The sequence below is a fragment of the Pyxicephalus adspersus genome, chromosome 3, assembly GCF_032062135.1.
Source record: "Pyxicephalus adspersus chromosome 3, UCB_Pads_2.0, whole genome shotgun sequence".
NCBI classification, from domain to species: Eukaryota; Metazoa; Chordata; class Amphibia; order Anura; family Pyxicephalidae; genus Pyxicephalus; species Pyxicephalus adspersus.
The window spans coordinates 70,809,065-70,830,999 of NC_092860.1; the positions used below are offsets into that span (position 1 = coordinate 70,809,065).

The 21,935-nt window shown below is 36.4% G+C and overlaps 1 protein-coding gene and 1 long non-coding RNA gene across 2 annotated transcripts; both read left to right on the forward strand.

Moving 5' to 3' along the window:
- Positions 1 to 549: 549 nt before the first annotated feature.
- Positions 550 to 20,226, forward strand: IFI30 (IFI30 lysosomal thiol reductase). Its single transcript, XM_072405131.1, has 7 exons — positions 550 to 708; positions 9,058 to 9,252; positions 10,224 to 10,298; positions 12,160 to 12,255; positions 13,422 to 13,574; positions 14,936 to 15,004; positions 20,059 to 20,226. The coding sequence occupies exons 1-7, from the start codon at positions 592 to 594 to the stop codon at positions 20,128 to 20,130; spliced, it is 777 nt and encodes a 258-aa protein (XP_072261232.1). The 5' UTR covers positions 550 to 591; the 3' UTR covers positions 20,131 to 20,226.
- Positions 1,868 to 5,053, forward strand: LOC140326494 (uncharacterized). The gene is made up of 2 exons (XR_011919881.1): positions 1,868 to 2,816; positions 4,274 to 5,053. It is a non-coding gene; the product is annotated as an uncharacterized lncRNA (long non-coding RNA).
- Positions 20,227 to 21,935: the final 1,709 nt, after the last annotated feature.

Genomic DNA, 21,935 nt, shown 5'->3' on the forward strand with positions numbered 1-21,935 from the left:
TGCTGTATTCATTTTGTTTGGAACCATAAATGGACTGTTATTAAACCTTTGCAGTACCCTATGTATATGGTATTACTTATTATTACACTAGGTATCCAGCCTGGATGGCTAGAATAGGGAGAGCAGCTAAACTCTAAACCTAACTTATGCTGGTGAAGACATTTATTAACAAATTTTTTGGGAAATTTGGGTGCCTATAAAAGATATGCACAAAGCTTAAAAGTCCCCTGCAAGATCATGGGTGACTTATTCTCTTAGGGAGCAGCTGGGATTTGTAGTGTGACCATGCCTGCCAGTCTCTTTCTCCATTATTGACTTCTGTGTTGATTACTGAAGCCCACTCTGATTAAAATAAACACTGACATAGATCTCCCTCATGCATGTGACATGACCTTGGCATAAGTCAAAATGTCATGAGTAAACTTTCTGCTTCTTTTATAAAGAGCAGGCTAGCCTTTAAATCTTTTTTTACTCTGCATTGTCTGTATTGGAGTAGAGGAGTGTGGGAGTTTCAGGAAGAGACTGAGATTTGTAGGAGGGGCAGACTTATAACTCTCTTACACTTTCTCATTTACACACTCAGTGCACACAATGACTTCTGCTGTGCTTTTCTTCTTTTTATTTCTTGTTTGTGCATCAGCTGAGCACAAATGTCAACATCCACCAAGTGAATGGTGCAGTTCCTGGGAAATTGCTAAAGAATGTCAGGTAGGAAAGTTCCTTCTTTTGAAGATGTTTTCATGTCATCAAGTGTTTTACCTACAGCTTGCAGCCTTTGAATCTCTAATACTTTTCTTTTACATACTTTTTTGTAATGCCTACTGCTGCTTGGGGAAATAGGAGCTATATTGTTTACCAGGACCAAATAACCTGTAGTGTTTGCTGTGTTTATTTAAAGGAAATGTGTCTTTTATTACAGCTTGATTTATTTACAGAAGATTTACATATCATTTATTGTATTTTTTTTTATCGTACAGTTAAGACATTTACCAAACATTATAATTTGTTAATAACTACACAATGTTTACTCTCTTATATCACCCTTTTTAAATCATCATTAAATTACAATAGATCGATTTACTAAAGGTTTGAGATGTGGTGTCAAATTTCTGGATCCAGGGGGACTTGTGTGGCCCCTGACATAAGAGAGCCGCACATATTATTCGGTAAATGTAATGTTGCCTAAATCTGTTAGAGACTGTAGAAATGCAACAAGTCATTGAAGACTATAGCCATATTACAAAAGGTGGTCATTGACTTTAAGTATGCTTCAAGAGATGGTCATAGAAGTTGTTAGAGTCTGGGAGAGCAAGAGGCAGGAATGAAATAAAAATATGTAATTAGGAGATCATCAAAGACTTGGAATGCTAGAAAAGATGGCTAGGAACTCCAAACATGCTGCAGGAGATAGTCAGAGACTGGGAACATATAAGAGAGAGAGAAATACCGTTAGCAAAATGCATTTTTAAAGGATCAAAGGACTAGAAAAAGTGAAAACAGCAGAAAAAAGTATGATGGTATGAGAGAAATGAACCAAATAACCATATTTACCTGCTAAAACCCAGTCAAAAGTATATTTTTTTCCTTTACTCATCAAGTATGTACCCTGATAAAGAAAACAGAGGCTACTATCTGTAGGGATTAAAGAGGCCACAATAAGTGGCAAATGTCCACAGGTCAGACATCAGTGGTTTAGAGGATGTTGTTTTAGCAAACTGAACGTTCACATGTCCTATAAAATAAACAAACTCAGTCAGTTAAATCAATTGCAACCATGATAGCACTAACCTTGGCAACATTTTTAATTCCAACAGTAGTGCACAGGGCACATTCTACATCATTTCCGGAAATGTTCGGTATCATTGGCATACCATCATCAGAATTCTGTGAGAATTTAAAGGAGAAAACTGAACACAAATTACCATTTTACTTTTCTGTCCTGTTGCAAACCCTGTATACCCTCTTTATCTATTTATTACTTTTACATTTTAGTAAATAAAGGGGGTAATATGACACTTAAGCCCTTCTGTGTAAACTGCCTGCATGACAATTACACCTATTACTGGTTGTCCAGTGGTGGCCCCCTCAGGATCCTGACTAGAAATCTTTACAGTGAGTATGTGACCTTGTATTGTGTTCACTAAATCCTTAAGAATGTTAAGTGGGTTTAGGTTTGTTTAATCAAATATTTGATAACTGTACAATAGACAATCATTTCCACACTTCATCATGTTGGACTACCCCTCTTAAAGAAAAGTTGAGAATTTAGATATATTGTAGGGTTGTAAACAGATGACAGACATTTATTAGCCTTATGCTGACTAATGTGCATACACGTATATACTTTAGCATTTTTTTCCTATTTTAGTGTATATAGATATATTACTTGCAAGAAGTACGTTTGTGACTTACACTGCATTGAAAAAAAATCCTTCATGTACTATATCATGCCATACTGATCATTGAGTAGGATCTTTCCAAAGCAAAGCATTGTTCATGTAAAAATTACATAGCCCTTGGTACTATGGCAGTATGGAGAAAAAGAGAAGAAGCTTGACAAGAACGTAAGGGTTGGCAATCTTTAGCAGGATTTGCTTTTAAACACACCTATATCACACAGTTATAGTGGCTAGTAGAGTATTTAGGTTTCATTAATTGGATATAATATAAATATGATTCAGATGTCACTTGATTTACAGCTAGGAGCCACTTAATGTGCTGAACTAAGAACTGGTCCTTCATGTTATGTGGATCTTGGGATGGAAAGTGGTGGGGACCTAACAACTTTACAAGGTCTCTAAGAAAATATAAATCAGGTGAATATCAGAAAATATACATTTTTTGGCAAGGTTTATGTAATTTTTAAACATAAAATGTGAATTTCATGTGTGCAAAAATCTGTCATCAAAATGTTAAAGCTCACACTACATCTCTATTGCGTTATTTACAAGAAATATAAGTAGTATAACTAGCAGAAGAAACAGGTGGGTGGCTTATAATAATAAAAAATGAATATATATCACAAAACTTTCCAGCAATCAATCCAGTCAAGCAAAATTGAGAACCTGATTATAAACCGATTCATAAATCTAGATTCAAACACAGGTCTTTGTTACATTAAAAATATATTAAAAGGCACATCTTGCCTTGGAAAGTGTGGACCTATTCTAATCTGTGAGCACCAAAAGGGCTACCAGAGCTTCTGAACAGCTCTATGGTTAGGCCAGGCAAGCTAGCTCGCTCTTCTGTTTTAGGCAGATAGTTCATTCATACACCCGCAGGCTATTGTTGTTCTCAGAGGTCCAGCAGAAAATGTGAGGTTTCACATACAGCCTTCTATAGTTATTTGCAGATCAGAAATTTGTCCATCAAAAGTACAATATGATAACCAAAACTCTGTTTTTTCCTGTTCTAATCTCTTTCGAGAGGGTTCTCGCAGGGTGCCCCCCCCCCCAAAGGGGCTTTTTATCTGGGATATATCAAATACCACAAACTGAATTGATTACACCATTTTGAAACATTCTTACATGCAAAAATGTGAAGGCCTTATAGTAAGGGAACTCCATCGGGACCTGTAGAAGGTCATCTGGCAGCAGGCTCTGAAGAGCTCACTTTGTACAGTCTACAAAGAAAATACTTATAAGATTTTGATGCACTGGTACCTCAATCCAGGTGTTCTCCACACCAGTTTTCCCACCACAGGCAGTCTGTGTTGGTGATGTGGTTTTGGAGTGGGCACCCAACACTATATCCTCAGGGCCTGTCCCTGTACTGTACTGGATACATGCTTGCATTGCATATGGCCCTCTGTCATGAGGTCAATGACCTTCTCAAGGGGATGTTAGGGCTTCTCATTTCTTTTGATTTACTAACCCATCTACTACACTTACTGGTCTGGGAACACTCCAAACCCAGCAAATGACTTGTCGCTAATTTCCTAACCGCTGCAAGATGCCTTATAGCCAAAAACTGGAAGTCAACCTCCCCCCAACCCTTCTGGCTTTGCCTACTTGAATCAAAGATGTACAACTAATGGAACAGCTGACAGCCCTCCTTTATGATCGAATTCAATGTAATCTGGGCCCCTTGGGAGTCCAATGTAGTCTCCCACTCCTAAGTATTTACTACCTAATGTTACTAGTAAGTGAGATCATACGCAGGAACTTTGCTGGTAGGGGACATAGAGTGACCATTATAATACGGCCAAGGCTTACCTTGCTCCCCTTTCCCCCATAATTTATGTCCTTTCTGTACTTTTCCTTTAACTTTCTAGGCCTGATTTATTTAAGCTCTCCTCCAAGGATGAAGAGGATACACTTTCATCAGCAAACCTTGAATGGGCTTCCTAAAAATTGTAGGTGACTGAACTGATTAGTGCTAAGTCATTTGCACTCTTATCTTTCTTCTTGCACATACCTGCATATTTCATGGAGCACGCATTGTTGTGCATCTTAGTACTGTTGAACATGGACTCACAACTACCAAACTCTTGGACTGATGGTGATTGTCTATTCATTTCCTTTTGTATCTTCTTTTTACTTGTGTAGATTTGTATATTCCCTGTTTTGTTTGTATTGGTTGTCTTATAACCTGCTATTTTAAAAAAAATACATTTATATAAAAAAACAAAACAAAAGGGCAACCTATATAGTATACAGCAAATGCTTAACAATACTACCTAGTAACTGAAATAAATACAATTGTTCAAAATAAAATATACATGATGAAAATTGTTTAAAAAAATGTACAACTTTTTCTTCATTAATATACTTTCCCTTTAACTTTATTTAGCTTTAAGTGAAAAAAGAAAGTGGGTTGTATGGACAGAAAGTGATCTGGCCAACATAACTGGTTTAAACAAAGTACAAATAATTTTTCACTTCCTGTTTTGATTCCCTTAGGACCACCAAATCGAGGTGTGCTATATAGACTCATTCACGTATCACATTTAGAAGTATCACATTTAGACATCCAACGGTGCACCTGTTCTGTAAACAGAAAAAAATCAACAAGAAAAATTATGTAATTTTTAACAAAATCAGCCATACACAAATGGTTTAAGCAACTAATAGGAACCACAAAGCTGCAAAGGAATAATAAAAACATATTTCTTCCACCACCCAGGGAAATGCATTCAAATTGACATCACTACAGTGTCCTTTTGTGATGCAGGGGGTCAGTGGGGGAAAAAACACTAAGTGCAAAAGTGGAAACACAGGAGATTAAATAAATTGAACATGGTAAGTGTACAATCTCTTCTTTTGCAGGGACATTTGTTTCCATTTTTTAAAAATCCAATATGTCTTATTATAACAGGAAGCTCAAAATACAATGATTTATGAAAAGTGGCCCTATTTGCTCCCTTAGTTTCTTAAATCTCACATTATAAATGTAATGAACTGTAAGTCCATTATTGCTTTAAAAACACAGTCCTATTGTATACAAGTTTCAAGTGTTTTGCTGAAAGTGACTTTCAGTGAATTTTTCTCTCTTTCTTATCAATAAAATCACCTTTTTATTGTTATCTGTTACTGGAAACATTGTGAGAGGAGAAAGTAACACGGTGGTCTATTTAACATGAGCTAACTTTAAAATTTAGTGCTCAATGCATAGTGAAAAAAGACATTAAGAGTGGCTTAATCCAAATCAGCGTCATTCTAGTGTGTTTACAAGGCAGTTTGCAAAGGATAGTTAACCGGACATCTATGGATAACTGTCACTTATGTGAATTTATGAGGTATGCATCTACTTTTAGTAGTAGTAGGTATCCACGCATTCTGCAAAAGCATAGAAACATACATAGCGCCACAAAAGAGTGCAATTTTATGACCTAATATTTGTTATTAATAGGAACAACACAGGTACAGTACAACCATGGTCTCTTCAAACCCCTAATTTAGAACAAATAAATATTTATATTTGAATAATTTAACCTGTTGCCAGAAACTGATAATAGTCTGTGAGTTACATAAAATACCAGGAATCTCCATGTGTCTAATCCTTACTCCTATAGAGCAGTCGTGAACAAAAGAAAAATGTTAGGTGAATATCATGAAGGTTATATGGTTAATAGTTGCTATAAATATTACATGGGTTCTCCATACATCTAAATACCACCATAAGGTAGAAAAAGGCTCTCTGCAGTGGAAGGGGCCTGAGCAACTGGCATCTCTTTTCTGACATGTTCAATGTGGATGAGTAGAATAGATGTCTAAGCTCACTTTAAAATAGGATAATAAGCAATGACGTATCACATACATGGAGAGATTACAGGCCTTCAACCCCCAGAGGTTGCTATTTGCAAATCGATTGTGCTGTATTTCAAGAGGTCTTGTTATTAGAAGTTCTGGAGTTAGCATTATTTTGCAACCAAGGAAAAATTAGGTAGGGATCTCCTTTTAGCTATTAATAATAAGATGATAACTTCTAAAAGGTTTACTTTAAATATATTATGGTATGTTAATATTCACCTGATACTTCAGTAAACCAAAAGAAGGGTAGGGTATTTCTGTAAATTATTATATATATATATATATATATATATATATATATATATATATATATATATATATATATATTTTATCCCTAGTGATAACTTTTAAATTAAGATTCTCTCTGCTGGTGGATCACCTAATCCAGCCATAATTGCAAATATTTTCCTATCCCAAAATATTATCAAATCTGCAGGCTGCATGGACCTGATAAAAGAATGTATACTTTTTTTTTGCTTTTCCCTTTTCCTCATACTTACTAGTTGACTGTCCAGTAGGAATGCCCTTTTAAAAGATAGAAGTGACCCATTATAATATGCAGCTACACTTTGCTATCATTAAGACATATATAAACTTATAATAAGGTTTAATTGGAAGGGGAGGTTGTATAACCTAAATACATAAAGACTACATCAAAGCCCTGCATTGCACAAATCAATTTGGATACAACATTCTCAGTCCCATCTCCTTTTTAATTTCTGTTTTATTATCTCCAGATTCTGTAAATAGGCTTCTCTGAGTGCAATTTAAAGTAAATAACTAATGTTTTGTATTTAGACTCAAGCCCTACTTAAAAAGAAGTCTAAAGCCAGCCATACACAGTGCAGTATATTAGGGATTGATTAGACAAGCATCTAGACAAAATCAGTAATAAAAAATTGATAAAAAACAATTCCATTCATTATTGGATTTTAGATCAATATTTTGCCTGAATGCCAATCAAAAACTGACCAGCCAACAAATGTTTTGTTTATTTGGTAACTATGATGTTGAATCAAAACCATCTTTATGCTAAGACAATTATATAGTATAACATCAATACCAAAATCCACACTGACTAAAAATGGCATGGTGTTTGCCTAGCATAATTCCAATTAAAAAATAGGACATTGTTCTGTGTAGGCACACACCAAACTATGAATCACTTCAATCCATTATAACTAGGTCAAGGCCTGAAGGACAAGTTTACTTACTTGAATAGATAGCCTCACCTAACAGATCCTTGTTATATATATCCACTAAACTCAAATGAACAGGTGTCACAATCTGGGAACCATGTGTGCCACATTTGTCTTCAAACTTCCTGTTCTAATGCTGCTGATGGTGCAGCTATTATGACACTTATGACACTTCTAATAGTAACTACAGTGCTAGGAAATGGTTAGTTTAGAGCCACACACTGATGACTACAGCCAGGCTAGGTATCCAGGGGTAAAGCACAATTGTAGTGAAGGTCAGGCAGGCTGATCCAAGTGATAGACACCAAGAGGTCAGACAGGTAATGTTGGTAACAACTGGCAGCAAAAGTAACTTAACACTATCAAGGGTGAGGTGGACTGGACAGGTGCAGTTTTATTTGGCCACCAGCCAATCAGCAAAGGGAAGTTTTGGGCTGCAGCAGTACTGTGATGAACAAATGCCGGTACACTAATGAAACTGATTAGTTGCAGCAGATCTGAATAGAACCCTAAGGGATCACATAAAATAGTAGTAACCTTAAACTTTTGTTTTTTTATATTGAAGACAGGAACACTGCGAAATAAAATAAGGGATATATTTATAAAGCAGTAATCTAACATTTGGAAACTTTCTCTGCTGAGGAATCCTCCAGGTACATGTGTTATTTTTTTTGTATGGGCTGAAACAAAGATATATTAATATTTTACAAAAGCTTTGTGCTTACAGCTCCTCGTGACAAATATATTCCACTGGAAACTCCCTGTATCATTGTCCCAGTATCTTATTTAGGTTTCACAAGAATTATGCAAACTGTTTATTCTGCCTCAGGTTACAGTTTGGTGCAATTACATAAAGCTTTGGACTGTTTAATAAACCACAGGCACTGTTTCTATTTCTATTGCCATATTTTTTAACATTTACAAATCAATTGAAGTACAGCTTTCGGAATATATCTTTATGACTTTGATATGGCATTATTTGATCTTTACTTCAAGTAACCTTTTTAATTTTTCATTATTGCATGAGCATCTTTATAAATTCAGATTTGCCATTTGTTGCTGTGTACAAATCTGTGTTTCTCAAATATAAGATAGCTGGAAGTCAGAAGGTTAATAATGACCAATCATTCTCCCTCCCTACATACACCAAGGCCCTGATTTATTAAAGTTCTCCAAGGCTGGAGAGAATACATTGTTCACCAGTGAAGCTGGGTGATCCAGCAAACCTGAAATGGATCTGGTTCAGAATTGAAAACATTTGCCAACAAATAGCTAATTGCTTTTAGTAAATTCATTCCAGGTTTTCTGTAAAACCCAGCTTCACTGATAAAAGCGTATTCCCTCCAGCCTTGGAGAATTTATTAAATCAGGGCCTAAGTGTCTAGCTTGGTAACTTTATGCCTGTAGAACCAGGATATGGGAGCTACCCCTTAGCATCCAGAAGTTTTTTTGAGAAGTAGTCCAAGTATGATTCTGCCCTCAAACAAACACTACTCTAATGCTGACATGCTTCTTTTGAAGAACATTTTTTTAGACATTGCTAAATGCCTGTATCAGCATATTTTTGGATCATATGAATGTAAATAAAATGAATGTTTTATTTTCAGGTGGAGAAGCAGTGTCTGGATTACTACAGCCTTAAAGACCTCAAAAGAGACAATGAAGACAATGTTAGGGTGGAACTTTATTATGAAAGTCTCTGTATGGGCTGCCGCAAATTCCTTGCTCTTCAGCTCTACCCCACATTTCTTATGTTACATGACATCATGAATGTTACACTGGTGCCTTATGGGAATGCACAGGTACAAATTTACATTGTACAGATCAGCCATTTGAATGTGGGAAGAATAAGAAATAAAGTATTACATAGTATTATGCTGGATGTACTGTATAGTTAGACCCAATGTCTGTATTTTTTACTAGTTCCCTGGGCCCCTTTGAGACGTTGTACTGCAAGTTTAACTCCCAACTGCTTCTCTTCAACTGTATGAGATTGAGAAGCACTTTGTGCAAGTGTTTGCAGGTGGTTGTGTTGTGATTGTGGCAGAGATCCTGGAAGTGACATGTTGCTTCCAACCATGCAGTTGCTTTTCTTCCTCTGGAGAAAGAACCACACTGCCACCAAAAATGCAAGAGCAAAGTGTTTATGAGCCTGGGAATGGCTAACCGTCTGGATTTCAGCCACATATCTGAAAAGGGCCTTACTAGCATTTTGGAATGTGAAGATATCTCACATCATAAGTCACTATCAGATACAAATAATGACCAAGTTACTTACCCTTGTCAACACCATACAAATATATCAGTTTTGTGCTAACATAAATTTCCGGTTAGCACAAAAGTTAGCTTACCCTTAAATACCCAACACTGAGTTTTTGCTGATGATGTAAGTGTTTTATATAATCTGTGTCTGTATAATAATTTTTTACTTAAAATAAACTAATTTTGAAAAAAGTACAAAAATCTTGTGAAGAACGGGTAAATATATGGAAGAGGAATGAACTGTACAACTATATGGAGCATATATAGGTACACCTCCAATATATATTACCATAAATCATGATCTATCAATATATACATGTGATCTGCAGAGAATCTGGTCATTTAAAAAAGATGTCCTGTAGTTTGGACAAATTTGCTTTATATATACATGAAATATTTGATTTTCACATTACTTGAAATCATGGTATGCATGCCAATTTATTTGTTACTTTCCAAATACTAGCCTGTTTATCTTACATGTTTGTAAGAGTTCTGTTTTTCCGTTTGTCAGGAAAAAAACGTTTCAGGAAAGTGGGAATTTGAATGCCAGCATGGACCTGAAGAATGTTATGGAAACACCATTGAGGTTTGTTAAAAAATTACTACACTAAGGGGTCTGTTTATAAAGCAGTGGATCTGACTTTCAATGAAACTCTATTGAAACTCATGGACCTGGAATATTTTCCACCAGGGAATGTATTATTGAAAGTCAGGTTCACTGTTTTATAAATAGATCTCTAAATGTAAATATTTTAATCAGTATATCTTTTTTTTCCATTTATGAAATTAGGAAATTTTAACTGTATTTAATTACATACATTTTCCTATTCCATCTAGTGCTTCAGACAAGTTTGTCTAGTCATATACATTAAGCAATTATTATTAATAATGAAAATTCTATTCTTACAACGCTGCTCCAAAACAGATTTTCCAATTGAAAGGTTTCTTGTTTAGAGACAACAAAATGTTGTTGCAAAAGATAATGGGATCTCGGTGTCATTGGATAAGCACATAACAGGGTGGGCCTGATTTATTAAATCTCGCCAAGGCTGGAGAAGATACAGGTTAATGTGAGTGTTAATAAAACAGGCCCAGTGTGTGTCAGTCAGCCATTGTTCACCAGACTATCCCACATCGGGCCGTGGGCTTGACTATGGGCAACCCCCATGTTGTGGCACTTGGCTGCCCTCAAGTCAGCTACAGCTTACAACAAGTTATCAACAAAGCAAAATACTGAATCGGGAGGCAAGATCATGGTCAATCAGGAAGAAGGTCAGTGCCAGCAGGTAATTTGGATTGCCAAAAAACAGGTCATGCACAAAAATGTTTACAGTAACAGGGAACACAGTAAACAGAGACTGGAAACAATTACCTAAAGAGGTCTTTGCCCAGGTAACCCCTTAATGCACTTGCAGTGTATAACAGAACTACTGCGGGAACAAGCAGGGGGAGCACATAACTGTCGCACTTATGAACAGGAGTCCAATAAGGAGCCCGGGTGCAAATACCAGACTAATCATGCATAACTTTGGCTAAAACAGGTTGGAGACTGCAAACTGTGACTTTGAAATTCTCATAATTTTTTTCCCAATAACAATAGTAACCAGCACAACAAAGCACAAAATGCTAAATATTTCAAAACTAGCGGTCAATTCAAAATAACTAGTAGCTAATGATTAGATCCTGCTGCTAGCTCAAGAGAAGAGAGTCATCTGCTGATCCAGTAATAACAATATTTTATTAGATAAAAATAAATATTGCACATACAAGTAGACCAAATAAGCAGTGCCTATAGGTGTTCAGAAATACTGTAGATGGGGCTCTGTTTTGTGAGATTCTGTTTTGTTTGCTTTTGTTAAAAATAGTGGAGTAAGGCATAGTAATGTATACGCATTGGACCGGATTCATGAGTCAAGAAAGGAGAGCACAGTGGGGTGCCCCTTACTCATTCTCCCCCTTCCCTTTTCATGAAACAGAAAGGCGCTCTCTATACAGCTCTTGATCATTTATCTGTCATTCTTTGACGAAAATTGTACATGTGTATGCAGCCTAACTCTTCCCAATTTGGACAAAGACCACAAAACCTTTACAGAGATTCTTACCCTTCTTACTCTATTCCAAATGATTTAAAAGGGTTTTGCCATAAGATACACTTTTATTGATATAATCATTGTGAAAAACCTAATTAGTGACAATTAATTAATCATATTCAATTACATATTAGAATGTATTCTTACAAAGTATTAGCTAATAAAATACATAAAAAGCTCAGTTCAGAAAACTAATAATAACAAGAAACTGAGAAAGCAGCAAGTTTAAAATATACAGAATCATTACAAATCTAGAGGAATACTGTATAACAAAGTATAGCATTGTTTTACTGAAATCATTGGCAGTAATGCTTATGTTTTGTAGTGCATTTTTATTCATTTCTTTTATACACACAGGCTTGTCTTATCCACCTCTTGAATGAGGACAATGTCTACTTCCCAGTCATTGACTGTATGGAAATGTCTGAAAACGTTACCGGATCATTACGTCCAGTAAGTTAGTAATGTGGGTTGTAACTTGGTAAAATACCCCTTTTTAAAAAAAGATCTACAAAGATGCAATGTTCTTCATATAGATCATAAACCTACAAAAATTCACATATTTACATTGCAAATATGTTCCTCAGACGTTTTCTTCCATGTCATTTTGGTACATCTGGCTGCTTTAATGTCTATCCAAAGCAAACCACCAGAATTTATTCCCAATTGACTTCAATGCTGCTTAAATTCAAGTTTGGTCTGAACCTTACCATTGGTATATAAAGCCAGACAGATCAAGAACAGATCAGAGAAGCATTCAAGCAACAATGTAAATGAATAAAACAGTAAATACAAATATACACTATTACTTTTTATGTCTCGATCATTAGTCCGTTTCTAGGCAGCAGCAGCAGATTCCAAAATGGATATGTTTACATAGCAAATTCTTTCTGTAGAACAGAGATTCTCAACCAGGATTCTGTGGAACCCTTCAGAAGTTGCTAGAGGTTCCTTCAGCAATGAGCAATGTGTGACTCTTGGGTCAGTTGAACAGATACCAATGATCTTTTTGGCTATCTGGCCAACAATGTAGGAGGCATTCTTCCTACTGACCACCACTCTAATGAACTGTGAGCTATGGCTATAATAATTATAGCAGGGGTTCCCTGAAGACCTGAAAGTTATGAGGTTCCCCCGTGTTTAAAAGGTTGAGAAACACTGCTGTAGCATTTTAAGGTTTTGTTGCTAGTGGTACAATTTAGAAACCTTTGTCAGGTTTTTATTTTCTTTACTTATTTTGTAATGCTGACCACCTCCTCAGAAGGAGCTTTTTTGTTATTTGTATATTCCTTTTGTTGTCGTTTTCTGCATCTCATTTTAAAAATTGTAAATAGTTGCCATTTTTTGTACCAGAAACATAATTTTATGATGTTTAAATTCCATCTATAGATTACAATAAAAAAATAAATAATTATCGACAATAATGCCAAACAAACCCTAGTCTAGTCCTAAAAATAATATATGTATTACTTTGATATCATAAGCAATGACAAAGTTATCACTTATTAAACAGGCTAATGAAATATAAAAACTCAATTAGAAGTATAACATTAAGGTGGTTAAGGGTAGTAATGCAAATATGGTAAAAAAAATTGTAACATATTTTGTTCATTCTACAGTGCCTCGAAGCTCTTTATCCAGACTTGCCTGTCAAAACAGTACTGGACTGTGTGAATGGGGACCTGGGTAACAAACTAATGCATGCTAATGCTCAGCGAACCCAGGCACTTGACCCTCCTCACCAATATGTGCCATGGATCGTTATAAATGGAGTAAGTACTATAAAGGTCTAAAAAATCCATGGTACCATCTTGTGTGTGTTATGTATTGTTTGTATAATGGGTCATCTGAGGACTCCCTCCTAGGTTCTCCCAGCATTTTCCCAAAACGTACAGTACACTGGTCAAGTGGAGTAGCTAAATCCCTGAGCATTTAAAAGCACTAAGGTGATGTTATTCAACCAAAATAAAATGACTAATGATGATAACTAATCTCTAATGTTACTTACCCTACCTATAACTTAACAAATTATATGTAAAATCATCATTTGTGAGTTCAGTGTCCTGAATCACAGTAACAAATATTCATTTTGATATACAAATATGTTACAATCAAATCTGTAACAAATATAATTTTTACATGGAAAAAATACATAATACTGTTGCTCGACCATTACCTGTCCTCCCCTTACTTCTCCTATCCCTCCCTAGATCTTTCCGTCTTGATCTCACACCACCTGCCCACACCTGAGCTTTCTTCTTTGTACTGTGTCTTTACTACAGTATATCTTGTCTTGTCTTTTATTGCTACTATATCAGGTTTTTCTGCAGTCGGGGTCTCAGTTGGAAACCATAAAAAGGTTTTCTCGCCAGAACAGGAAGTGAACAAAACTCGCTAATCAACACAAACGGGTATTTTTGTAAGTTAAATAGGGAAATACAGGAACTTCTATCAGCTTTTTATTGTTATCTCTGCTGTTGATGTTACCATACTGTCTAGAAAAAGCTTAATACAAAACCAGGAAATGAGTGGCAATTTCTGAAATGAAGCCCCAGATAGTAGTGCAACCTGATACTCCATGTTACCTTCCCCAAGCTATCTAGGTCTGTACTTTGAATCTATACTTTAATAATCAAACTGGCTATTAAAATGGAACTAAAGTCCCACTTTACAAAATTAAAGGTTAGGCAGGTGGTTATTGCAGAAAGGGACAGACAATGTCCTTTGTACAATAACCTGTCTTTCCTGCCTGAATGCATCGGAAAAATGGAAAAATGCTGAGATGCGCATGCACATGTGTAAGCTTTAGTTGCCTGAGAAACCCAGCAATCCTGGTTTCGCTTACATTTGCTGGGGGTGAATGAACTCGAGTTACATCATTCCAGCACAGCCATTTAAGATGGCCCAAATATTGTCCCTAACAAGAAGAAAAGCAGATGATGGCGCCCTGTGATGGAATATGGATAGGTGAGTTGAGTGGCTTTAGTTCCACTTTCATAACTGATTACCATTGTTCCCCGACTGAGCATTTTCCAGTTGTCCCATGTAAGCACTATTGTGTCAAGTCTTTCTAAAAAACATTCTATGATATTAAACAGAACTATAGTTAATGTTTTATTTTTTTATTTTTTAGAAACATGATGATAGTCTGCAGACTCGAGCTCAGAGTGCATTATTTAGGCTTGTCTGCGAACTTTACAAAGTAAGTACTGTATGTGACAATTTCACTTACCATATACAATAGATATAAATCATTTGACAAAATGATTCTCAATGTTACCAATTTCAGAGAAAACAAAGGGAGTGTATAGTATTGGAAGAGACAAATTAGGAGAAATAATAGGTGTTAATTGTCAAACAATGTAAAAATCTGGTAGAGCAAAGATAACAGATTAAGCATGCCAAAGGAATTAACATGTAGAGAACATTTTTTATACTCACTGCTGTCTCTCCCCAAATATTCAACTGAAATTAATGTTTCTGTAATTTGTACAGATTACAGCCTATTCACCTGACTGACAGTTAGGTCGGTCCACCTATTTCTTCTAATATAAATTTTAACTATATTAGGTAAAAGGGAAAGATAAGAGGGGAGGCCAACAGAAAGGAAGAAGAAGAAAGAAGTCAACAGGTAGTTAGGAATGAGTATCGGGAAGAAGAAGGTGGTAAGGAAGAGAAAATAGATAAAATGTATAGAGGCAGGTAAGCAAAGAGGGCATCAGAGAGGAAGGAAGTAACCCAGGGGATAGGAGGAGGGAAGGCCAGGGGTGTTGGTATTGTCTTTTTAAACAAATATCACAGATTACCACCTCATGTCCCCATCTAAGACACGGGAATGGACTACATTGGGAGAGGTGACTGGACACTGCATAAGCTAGGCCTGCCAACCTTCTCAGGGAAATCACATAACGCAAAGTGAGAAAACCTGTTTGAGAGTGAAAAATGCTACAAACTGTCACTTGTACTGATTGACTGTTGAGCTGTTCATTGGAACATTTATTTTCAAAAAAATTGAAAAAAGAACTGAAATTGTTACATACAACATCCAGTGGATGTATCTAGTTGGACCAATGGTAGAGAAGATACTGAAAACAATACAATAAAAACATATTTTAACACAAAAAGGTCCAAAATAAATTATCTAAATTTTAACACTTTACAATTACCATAAACACACAGATCTAGGACTCTGTAATAGAAAAATTACATAGAAAATTAGTATTTTTGACTACAGGTGTATTGAGATGTATATCATAATTGATATATTTAGGGACTTGTAAACTGGTGTACTTATTTGTTTGGTCTTGTGTATAAGCCCCTATGGATTCCAATTTAAAGTCTTAAAAAGAGTTTTAAATACTGTATAGACAGATGGTGCATTTTGAGAGTTTTCCATGACAAATTGGCAGAGCAATAACATTCTTGAGAAATCATATTACATGGTGCCCTTTTAGGTATTTAGCTTTTACTTGTGTAATTTGACAGTGGGAGAGGTTGGAAAAGGAAGGAAGGAAGGGGGACACACCTTTAAATAGGGGTCTTGCCACCCCTCACTCATTCAGAAAAGTGAGGTATAACTATAGAAACAACAGAACAGTGGCCTAAAGAAACCACAAAAGAGGTGTTTGGTTTGGCACAATTATGTAATAGTAGCATACACATTACAGTTGTGCTTAGGGTGCAATCATAATCATATATATGAAATACAATCATAGAGGCAAAAATCAATGCTGTCAAAGTATACAAATTGTATAGTCTTCCCCTGAATACTTCATCAGGGTATTCTTAGTCATGGTATACTCGACAAAGTACGCTAAAACAAGTAGTGATCCAGGCTTCATGACTAGATAGGTGTCATCCTAGTTACTTGCTTATCACAATTTTGTACATATTCATGCAATGTCTTTACCTAACGCATTTCGCCGACTAAGGCTTCCTCAGGGGTATGTCATGAAGACTTTACAGTCTACATAAATCATAACTTGAACACAAAATAAATGCAGTAGACTCTGGACTATCCGGCCTAATGTGGCATCAGGGAGGCCAGATAACAAAAAAGCAATATAGTCCTGAGTTGCATTAATAAAGTACTTTACTCACCTCCACACACAGGCCAGCCTTTTGGCACAGTTCTGGAGAGCAGGTAGCATGGACATCTCAACGTGCGCTATGCAGTAGCACTGCAGCAGACATCCGCCCGGACCACCCTGGCCTTTTATTATGGGGTTTTTATTTTCCGGCCTCCATACTAGGCCGGATAGTACAGAGGCCGGGTAGTCGCGAGCCAGATAGGCGAAAGCCTACAGTGTACATTTTATAATCATCAACGAGTGTCTCCAAAGTATATTAAAGGAGAGAGAATAGATAAACATGTGTATTTCATGTGTCAACATCAGATCATTAAACTTGTTTACACAACTTTAAATTACTGTACATCTAATTATAGAAGTGTGCCATTCATATATAGATATGTTGCATAATGTGAAACATAATCATCTCAGTGGTATATTCGCTTGCTTACTATAAGATGTTTTGGAAACTACATCATAGGTGTGTAGGTGTGTGTCCATGTATATGGAGGGGTGCTTTATAACTCATAGTAAATATGTTTAAATGATAATGACTTATTGTACGTAGAAAATTATGAAATTATTGAATATGGTGTTTATTCTCATGTTAATGGAAAATAAAGTGATATCTTAAGCACTTACCTGTAAACATGCAGGTAAGTAGTTCTAGAGTTTATAAATGGGCGATAGAGTAGTGTGGTACAAATTGACTGTTATCTACCTGGTAACAAATACCAAAGTATACTTTATTACAACACTTATTGGCAGTATTACTCCAGATTGATTGGTCAGATAAAACCAGTTTAAATAAATATAAGTCACTTACGTTTAGAAGAGGTCACATACTGCACAAAGATGCAAGAGTCAATACCTAGAGAGAGGGATGTCCCCGTGACGTAATCAGGGCTCCAGATCCATCAGTAGAGACATCAGCACAGTGGGTGGCGTGTCACTACATGGATGGTGAGTCGCCCAAAATGTGCGGGTTGTACAGGGGATTCTCAGTAGCTCACCATGGGAGCACTAGCCAATAGTCTAATAGTAGTGCTTTGTCCCCCGCAAGTCCCGGTGGCGCTTTGTCCCCCGCAAGTCCCGGTCATGTCAGGGGGACATCTGAATATATGTATGGATGAGAATGTCATTATTTGGGAAAAGTCTGGGATGTATCAAAATATTGGGCATTTTGGATTAGAAATGTATATATGGGGAAGTGATAGTGTAGTGGTCAGTGGTAATGGTGGAGATTTATAAATATGGATCAAATCCAAAGTTAGAGAGGTATGTAATAGGATATGGTATGCAAATCATGTGGAACATATAGCATCAAGTGTTGTTAAAACAGAGAGGACCATATCAGTTTAAGAATAACAAAAGAACAGATTCATATTCTTAAAGGTTTGGAGATCAAAGAGAAGAACAATAGAGTTTTGTCAAAAACTGCAATATATAGTTATATTCTTAATAGACAGATACAATATGTAGTACAATGCAAATTGAGAGTATAAATGCATATAGATGAATACAATATGAATACAATACATAGTAATAAAGCAGCTTCGGGGTATACAACTTATTATATTTTAAGTAACCATACTAATACTATTATGTAAATTAGATATTAAAAAGTTATTTTTCCTAACACAACCATTTTAGTAAGTATATGTGAACAGATTCCTCTTAGAGGAGGGGTAGAGAGGAAAAAGTAGAGAAGAGATAGCAGCATAGGGTTGAAATATATGTTTATTGTATAGGTATGGTAACAATGGTATGAAGGTGGCCAGCAGACTGGAAAAAGAAGGGAGAAGCACTCATATAATAAAAGATTACCTGGTTCCATTTTTCAAAGATAAGGAAAAATACCTGGCCCCAGTATAATAAGAACAAGTAATTCCAATAATGAATCCTGTGTGAAAATGTATGTAGAGAAAGTCATCAGTGCTAGAGTAAAAATAGACAGAGCCATGTTTTGTTCCCTGAAGGCAAACTAAATTCAGTTTAGTCTAAGGATATAAAAGCTGGACAAGCCCTTGCATGCATAGAAGTGGCAACACTGCGTGGCCTGGTATAGAGCTACAAGAGGCATTACGGCTAACAGAGTTTCAGTAGCAGGAATGTCCCAAAAATGAAGCTGGCACTTCTTATCCAGTCTACCGTTAGGTGAACAATGTAGCTTCTGCCCTGGAAAGCATTCAGCATCCTCAGAGATTAGGGCTTGTTGAGGTGGCCACAAAAGAGCAGGGGTATGATAAACAGCCACCCGCTGTTTCCACAGATGAACAGTCTGGCAAATCTGGAGCAGAAAGAAGGAAAATCATAGCTGGACTCACATTTAGGCCCCCGATGGGTCCATGCTGAAGGAAGCCATGGTTTCTCATCCCACAGGTCCTGCTCTGAGGAAAACATTGAAGGAGATGAACCCAATCTTTAGGCTGTGACTATTGGCATCATGTTATCCCAGCCTTAACCCAGTGCATTGTTGGCTCTGTGGAAGTATGTGCCATCAAATTTCCTGTGCTCCACTTACTACTATTATAAGGCATTCCTCCTCCACCTAGACATATGTGTTTGGCAGCCCAAAGATAAGATTTCCAAAGGAAGTGATGGGAGATCCACTGCCATGCCCAGGCCAAGGCCAATAAGTATTGTAATATTAAGGACAGGTAAATGTACTAGTTTATTTCCATTTTCCATTGTGTTAATATGAGTTTATTTAGGAAATTTAGTAGTTTAAACCTCTTTTAAAGAACAGGCTTGACACCACAAAGTATAATTCAGCTATTTATTTCTGATGCACTTTACCAGAAGGATAGGCATTGTTTATCTGGTTGTATCCAACATAAACCTCTGTTTTCTGCAATAAATAGCTTTGCACAAGGATTAAAGCTTGCTTGTTTTTACATAGATACATATAAGCACTAAGGAGGACTTTAGAGTCTAATGTACAAAGGCATTGTAGCCTTGTAGCACAATATATACGGGATTACTAGAAACTATACAGTTGCATTGCCATAAATAATGTTTGAAAAGAGCTGCAGAGTTAGTGCCCATTTACCTGAATGGTGCCCAGTGTGACCCCCTCATAATAAAGCATATGATGTTATATGGCTCTTGCACAAGAACTAACCAGAACTAACTAACACTAATGGTACCAACTGAGAAACAAACTAATTCTATTTTTTTTTAACAGGGACCAAAACCAGTTGCTTGTGCAGGAAAAGATGTGACTCCTTTGAAAAGGGATTCTTTATGCTTAAACTAAACTGCCAAGTTTTGTGAAGAAAAACGTTTAAAATTGTGAATGAATGAATAGTAAGCTTAGCATGATTTTTTTGAAAAATAAAGTTTAAATATAAAACTTGGTTTCATTGACTTAATTCAATAAAGGTATTATGATGTAAATTACAGATAGTATCTTTGGGAGTAAAGGTAGTCTGAAACAGGACTATGACATGATTATACTTAAAGGGTTATTCAGATGCATATAAATACTTACATTAAGCTACACATACTGATACACTGTAAGTAGTGAACCCTTTGCTGTTGGTCACCCTTGCCGTCTGCTCTTCTGTAACATCAGAGACAGAGATGGCACTGTGCATGCAGGTCTGAGTTGTCAAACTGCAGGATACATAGCACGGCTCTCTGTGTTCAACCAGGGATACTCCAGTTGTTAAAGCAGAACTAAACTAAATAAAAAAAAATACACTTACCTGTAATCCCACAGATCCCTCGATGGCGCTGGTCCTTCCCACGATCTGGTCCCGTGTTGTCCTGGAATTCGTTGTCCCAGTGCGACTGGGTGACGTAACTGCTGTAAAAGGGGGAAAAAAGAGAGCGCATGTGTGAGATAGGCACCTCTTTCCCCTTAGTGAAAAAATCCCCCTTCTGCACATACCCTTCTTTGTAAAGTAAAAATGTTGAGTTTAGGTACGCTTTAAGGCACAACTAAACTTAAAACAAAGTTATACCTTTACTTCCACAGAGTCCACATTTGGGTCCCGCGCCGTCCTGTAATCTAACTACGTCTTGGCGCAGGGGATTTCCTCCTCACTGGGCGCCGCTATCTTCCTCTGTCTTCTTACTTCTTCTGGCTGTGTCACCCTATCTTGCAGTGCACAAGTGTAAGATCAGATGAAGTGGCCTGTGGTAAATGGGAAAAAAAAGACCGCAGATGTCACTTCACATGCATGAGATTGATATTTTTTTCCATTACAGGAAAAAGCCCCTTCTGCACGTGCCCGATGTTGGACGGAGAAAGAGCAGCCAGAAACCTCCTGGGTTGTGTGACATGGAGGCTCTGTGTCCTTTTTCTGTATTTATCGCTGTGGCAGTTAAGACAGAAGGAGAGGGCTTCACCATTTATTTTTAATGTTTTTTTATGCTTTTTTTATTTTTATTTTTTTTTATGTTTGTTGATGCTTGGCTTCAATTCCTTCTGGGTCCTTGAACAAATATAGAGAAAGTAAATTCTGACACTTTTCTGACATTCATTTACAAAATTCTTGTTCCCGGGAAAAATACACACAAGGCAGGCAACTAGTATTTTCTAAATAGGGCTATTATAGGGGCTATAATTTTCTCATGACAGTTGTATTAATTGTGACCTCATCATATCATACAAACACTTGTCCTTTTTGTAATTAACAAGAATCTGGTATCGAACAGACTACTATCTTGAGGATATAACAATTAAAATAAAAGTTGTATCTTAGATGTGCTTAAAGTCCTACTGGCAACAAAATATTAGTACCTACAACACGTAGAAAAATGTAAATAGTAGAAACATTTTGGGCTCTATTAATAAATTATTCCCCCATTTATTGGTGTAAACTTTGCTAACAGATGGTTGTATCTCTCAAGTCGCATTCTTTCAGTTCCTATTAAAAATAATGCCTCGTTCTACCATCTACCATCTCTCGTAAGTGTACAGCTGTCACAATAGGAGATACTATCTGTGTAAGTGAAAATTATTAACCAATCTAGAGCAAATTGATATATACATTTATTAATAGAGCCTTTTAGGTGATACGTAACAATATTTTATGAATCATTAATTTGCATTGT

Coding starts and splice junctions, on each gene's coding strand:
- IFI30 (XM_072405131.1), top strand. CDS start 592: ATGACTTCTGCTGTGCTTTTCTTCTTTTTATTTCTTGTTTGTGCATCA. Junction 709..9,057: donor AAATTGCTAAAGAATGTCAG/GTAGGAAAGTTC, acceptor TTTTATTTTCAG/GTGGAGAAGCAGTGTCTGGA. Junction 15,005..20,058: donor TTGTCTGCGAACTTTACAAA/GTAAGTACTGTA, acceptor TTTTTTTAACAG/GGACCAAAACCAGTTGCTTG.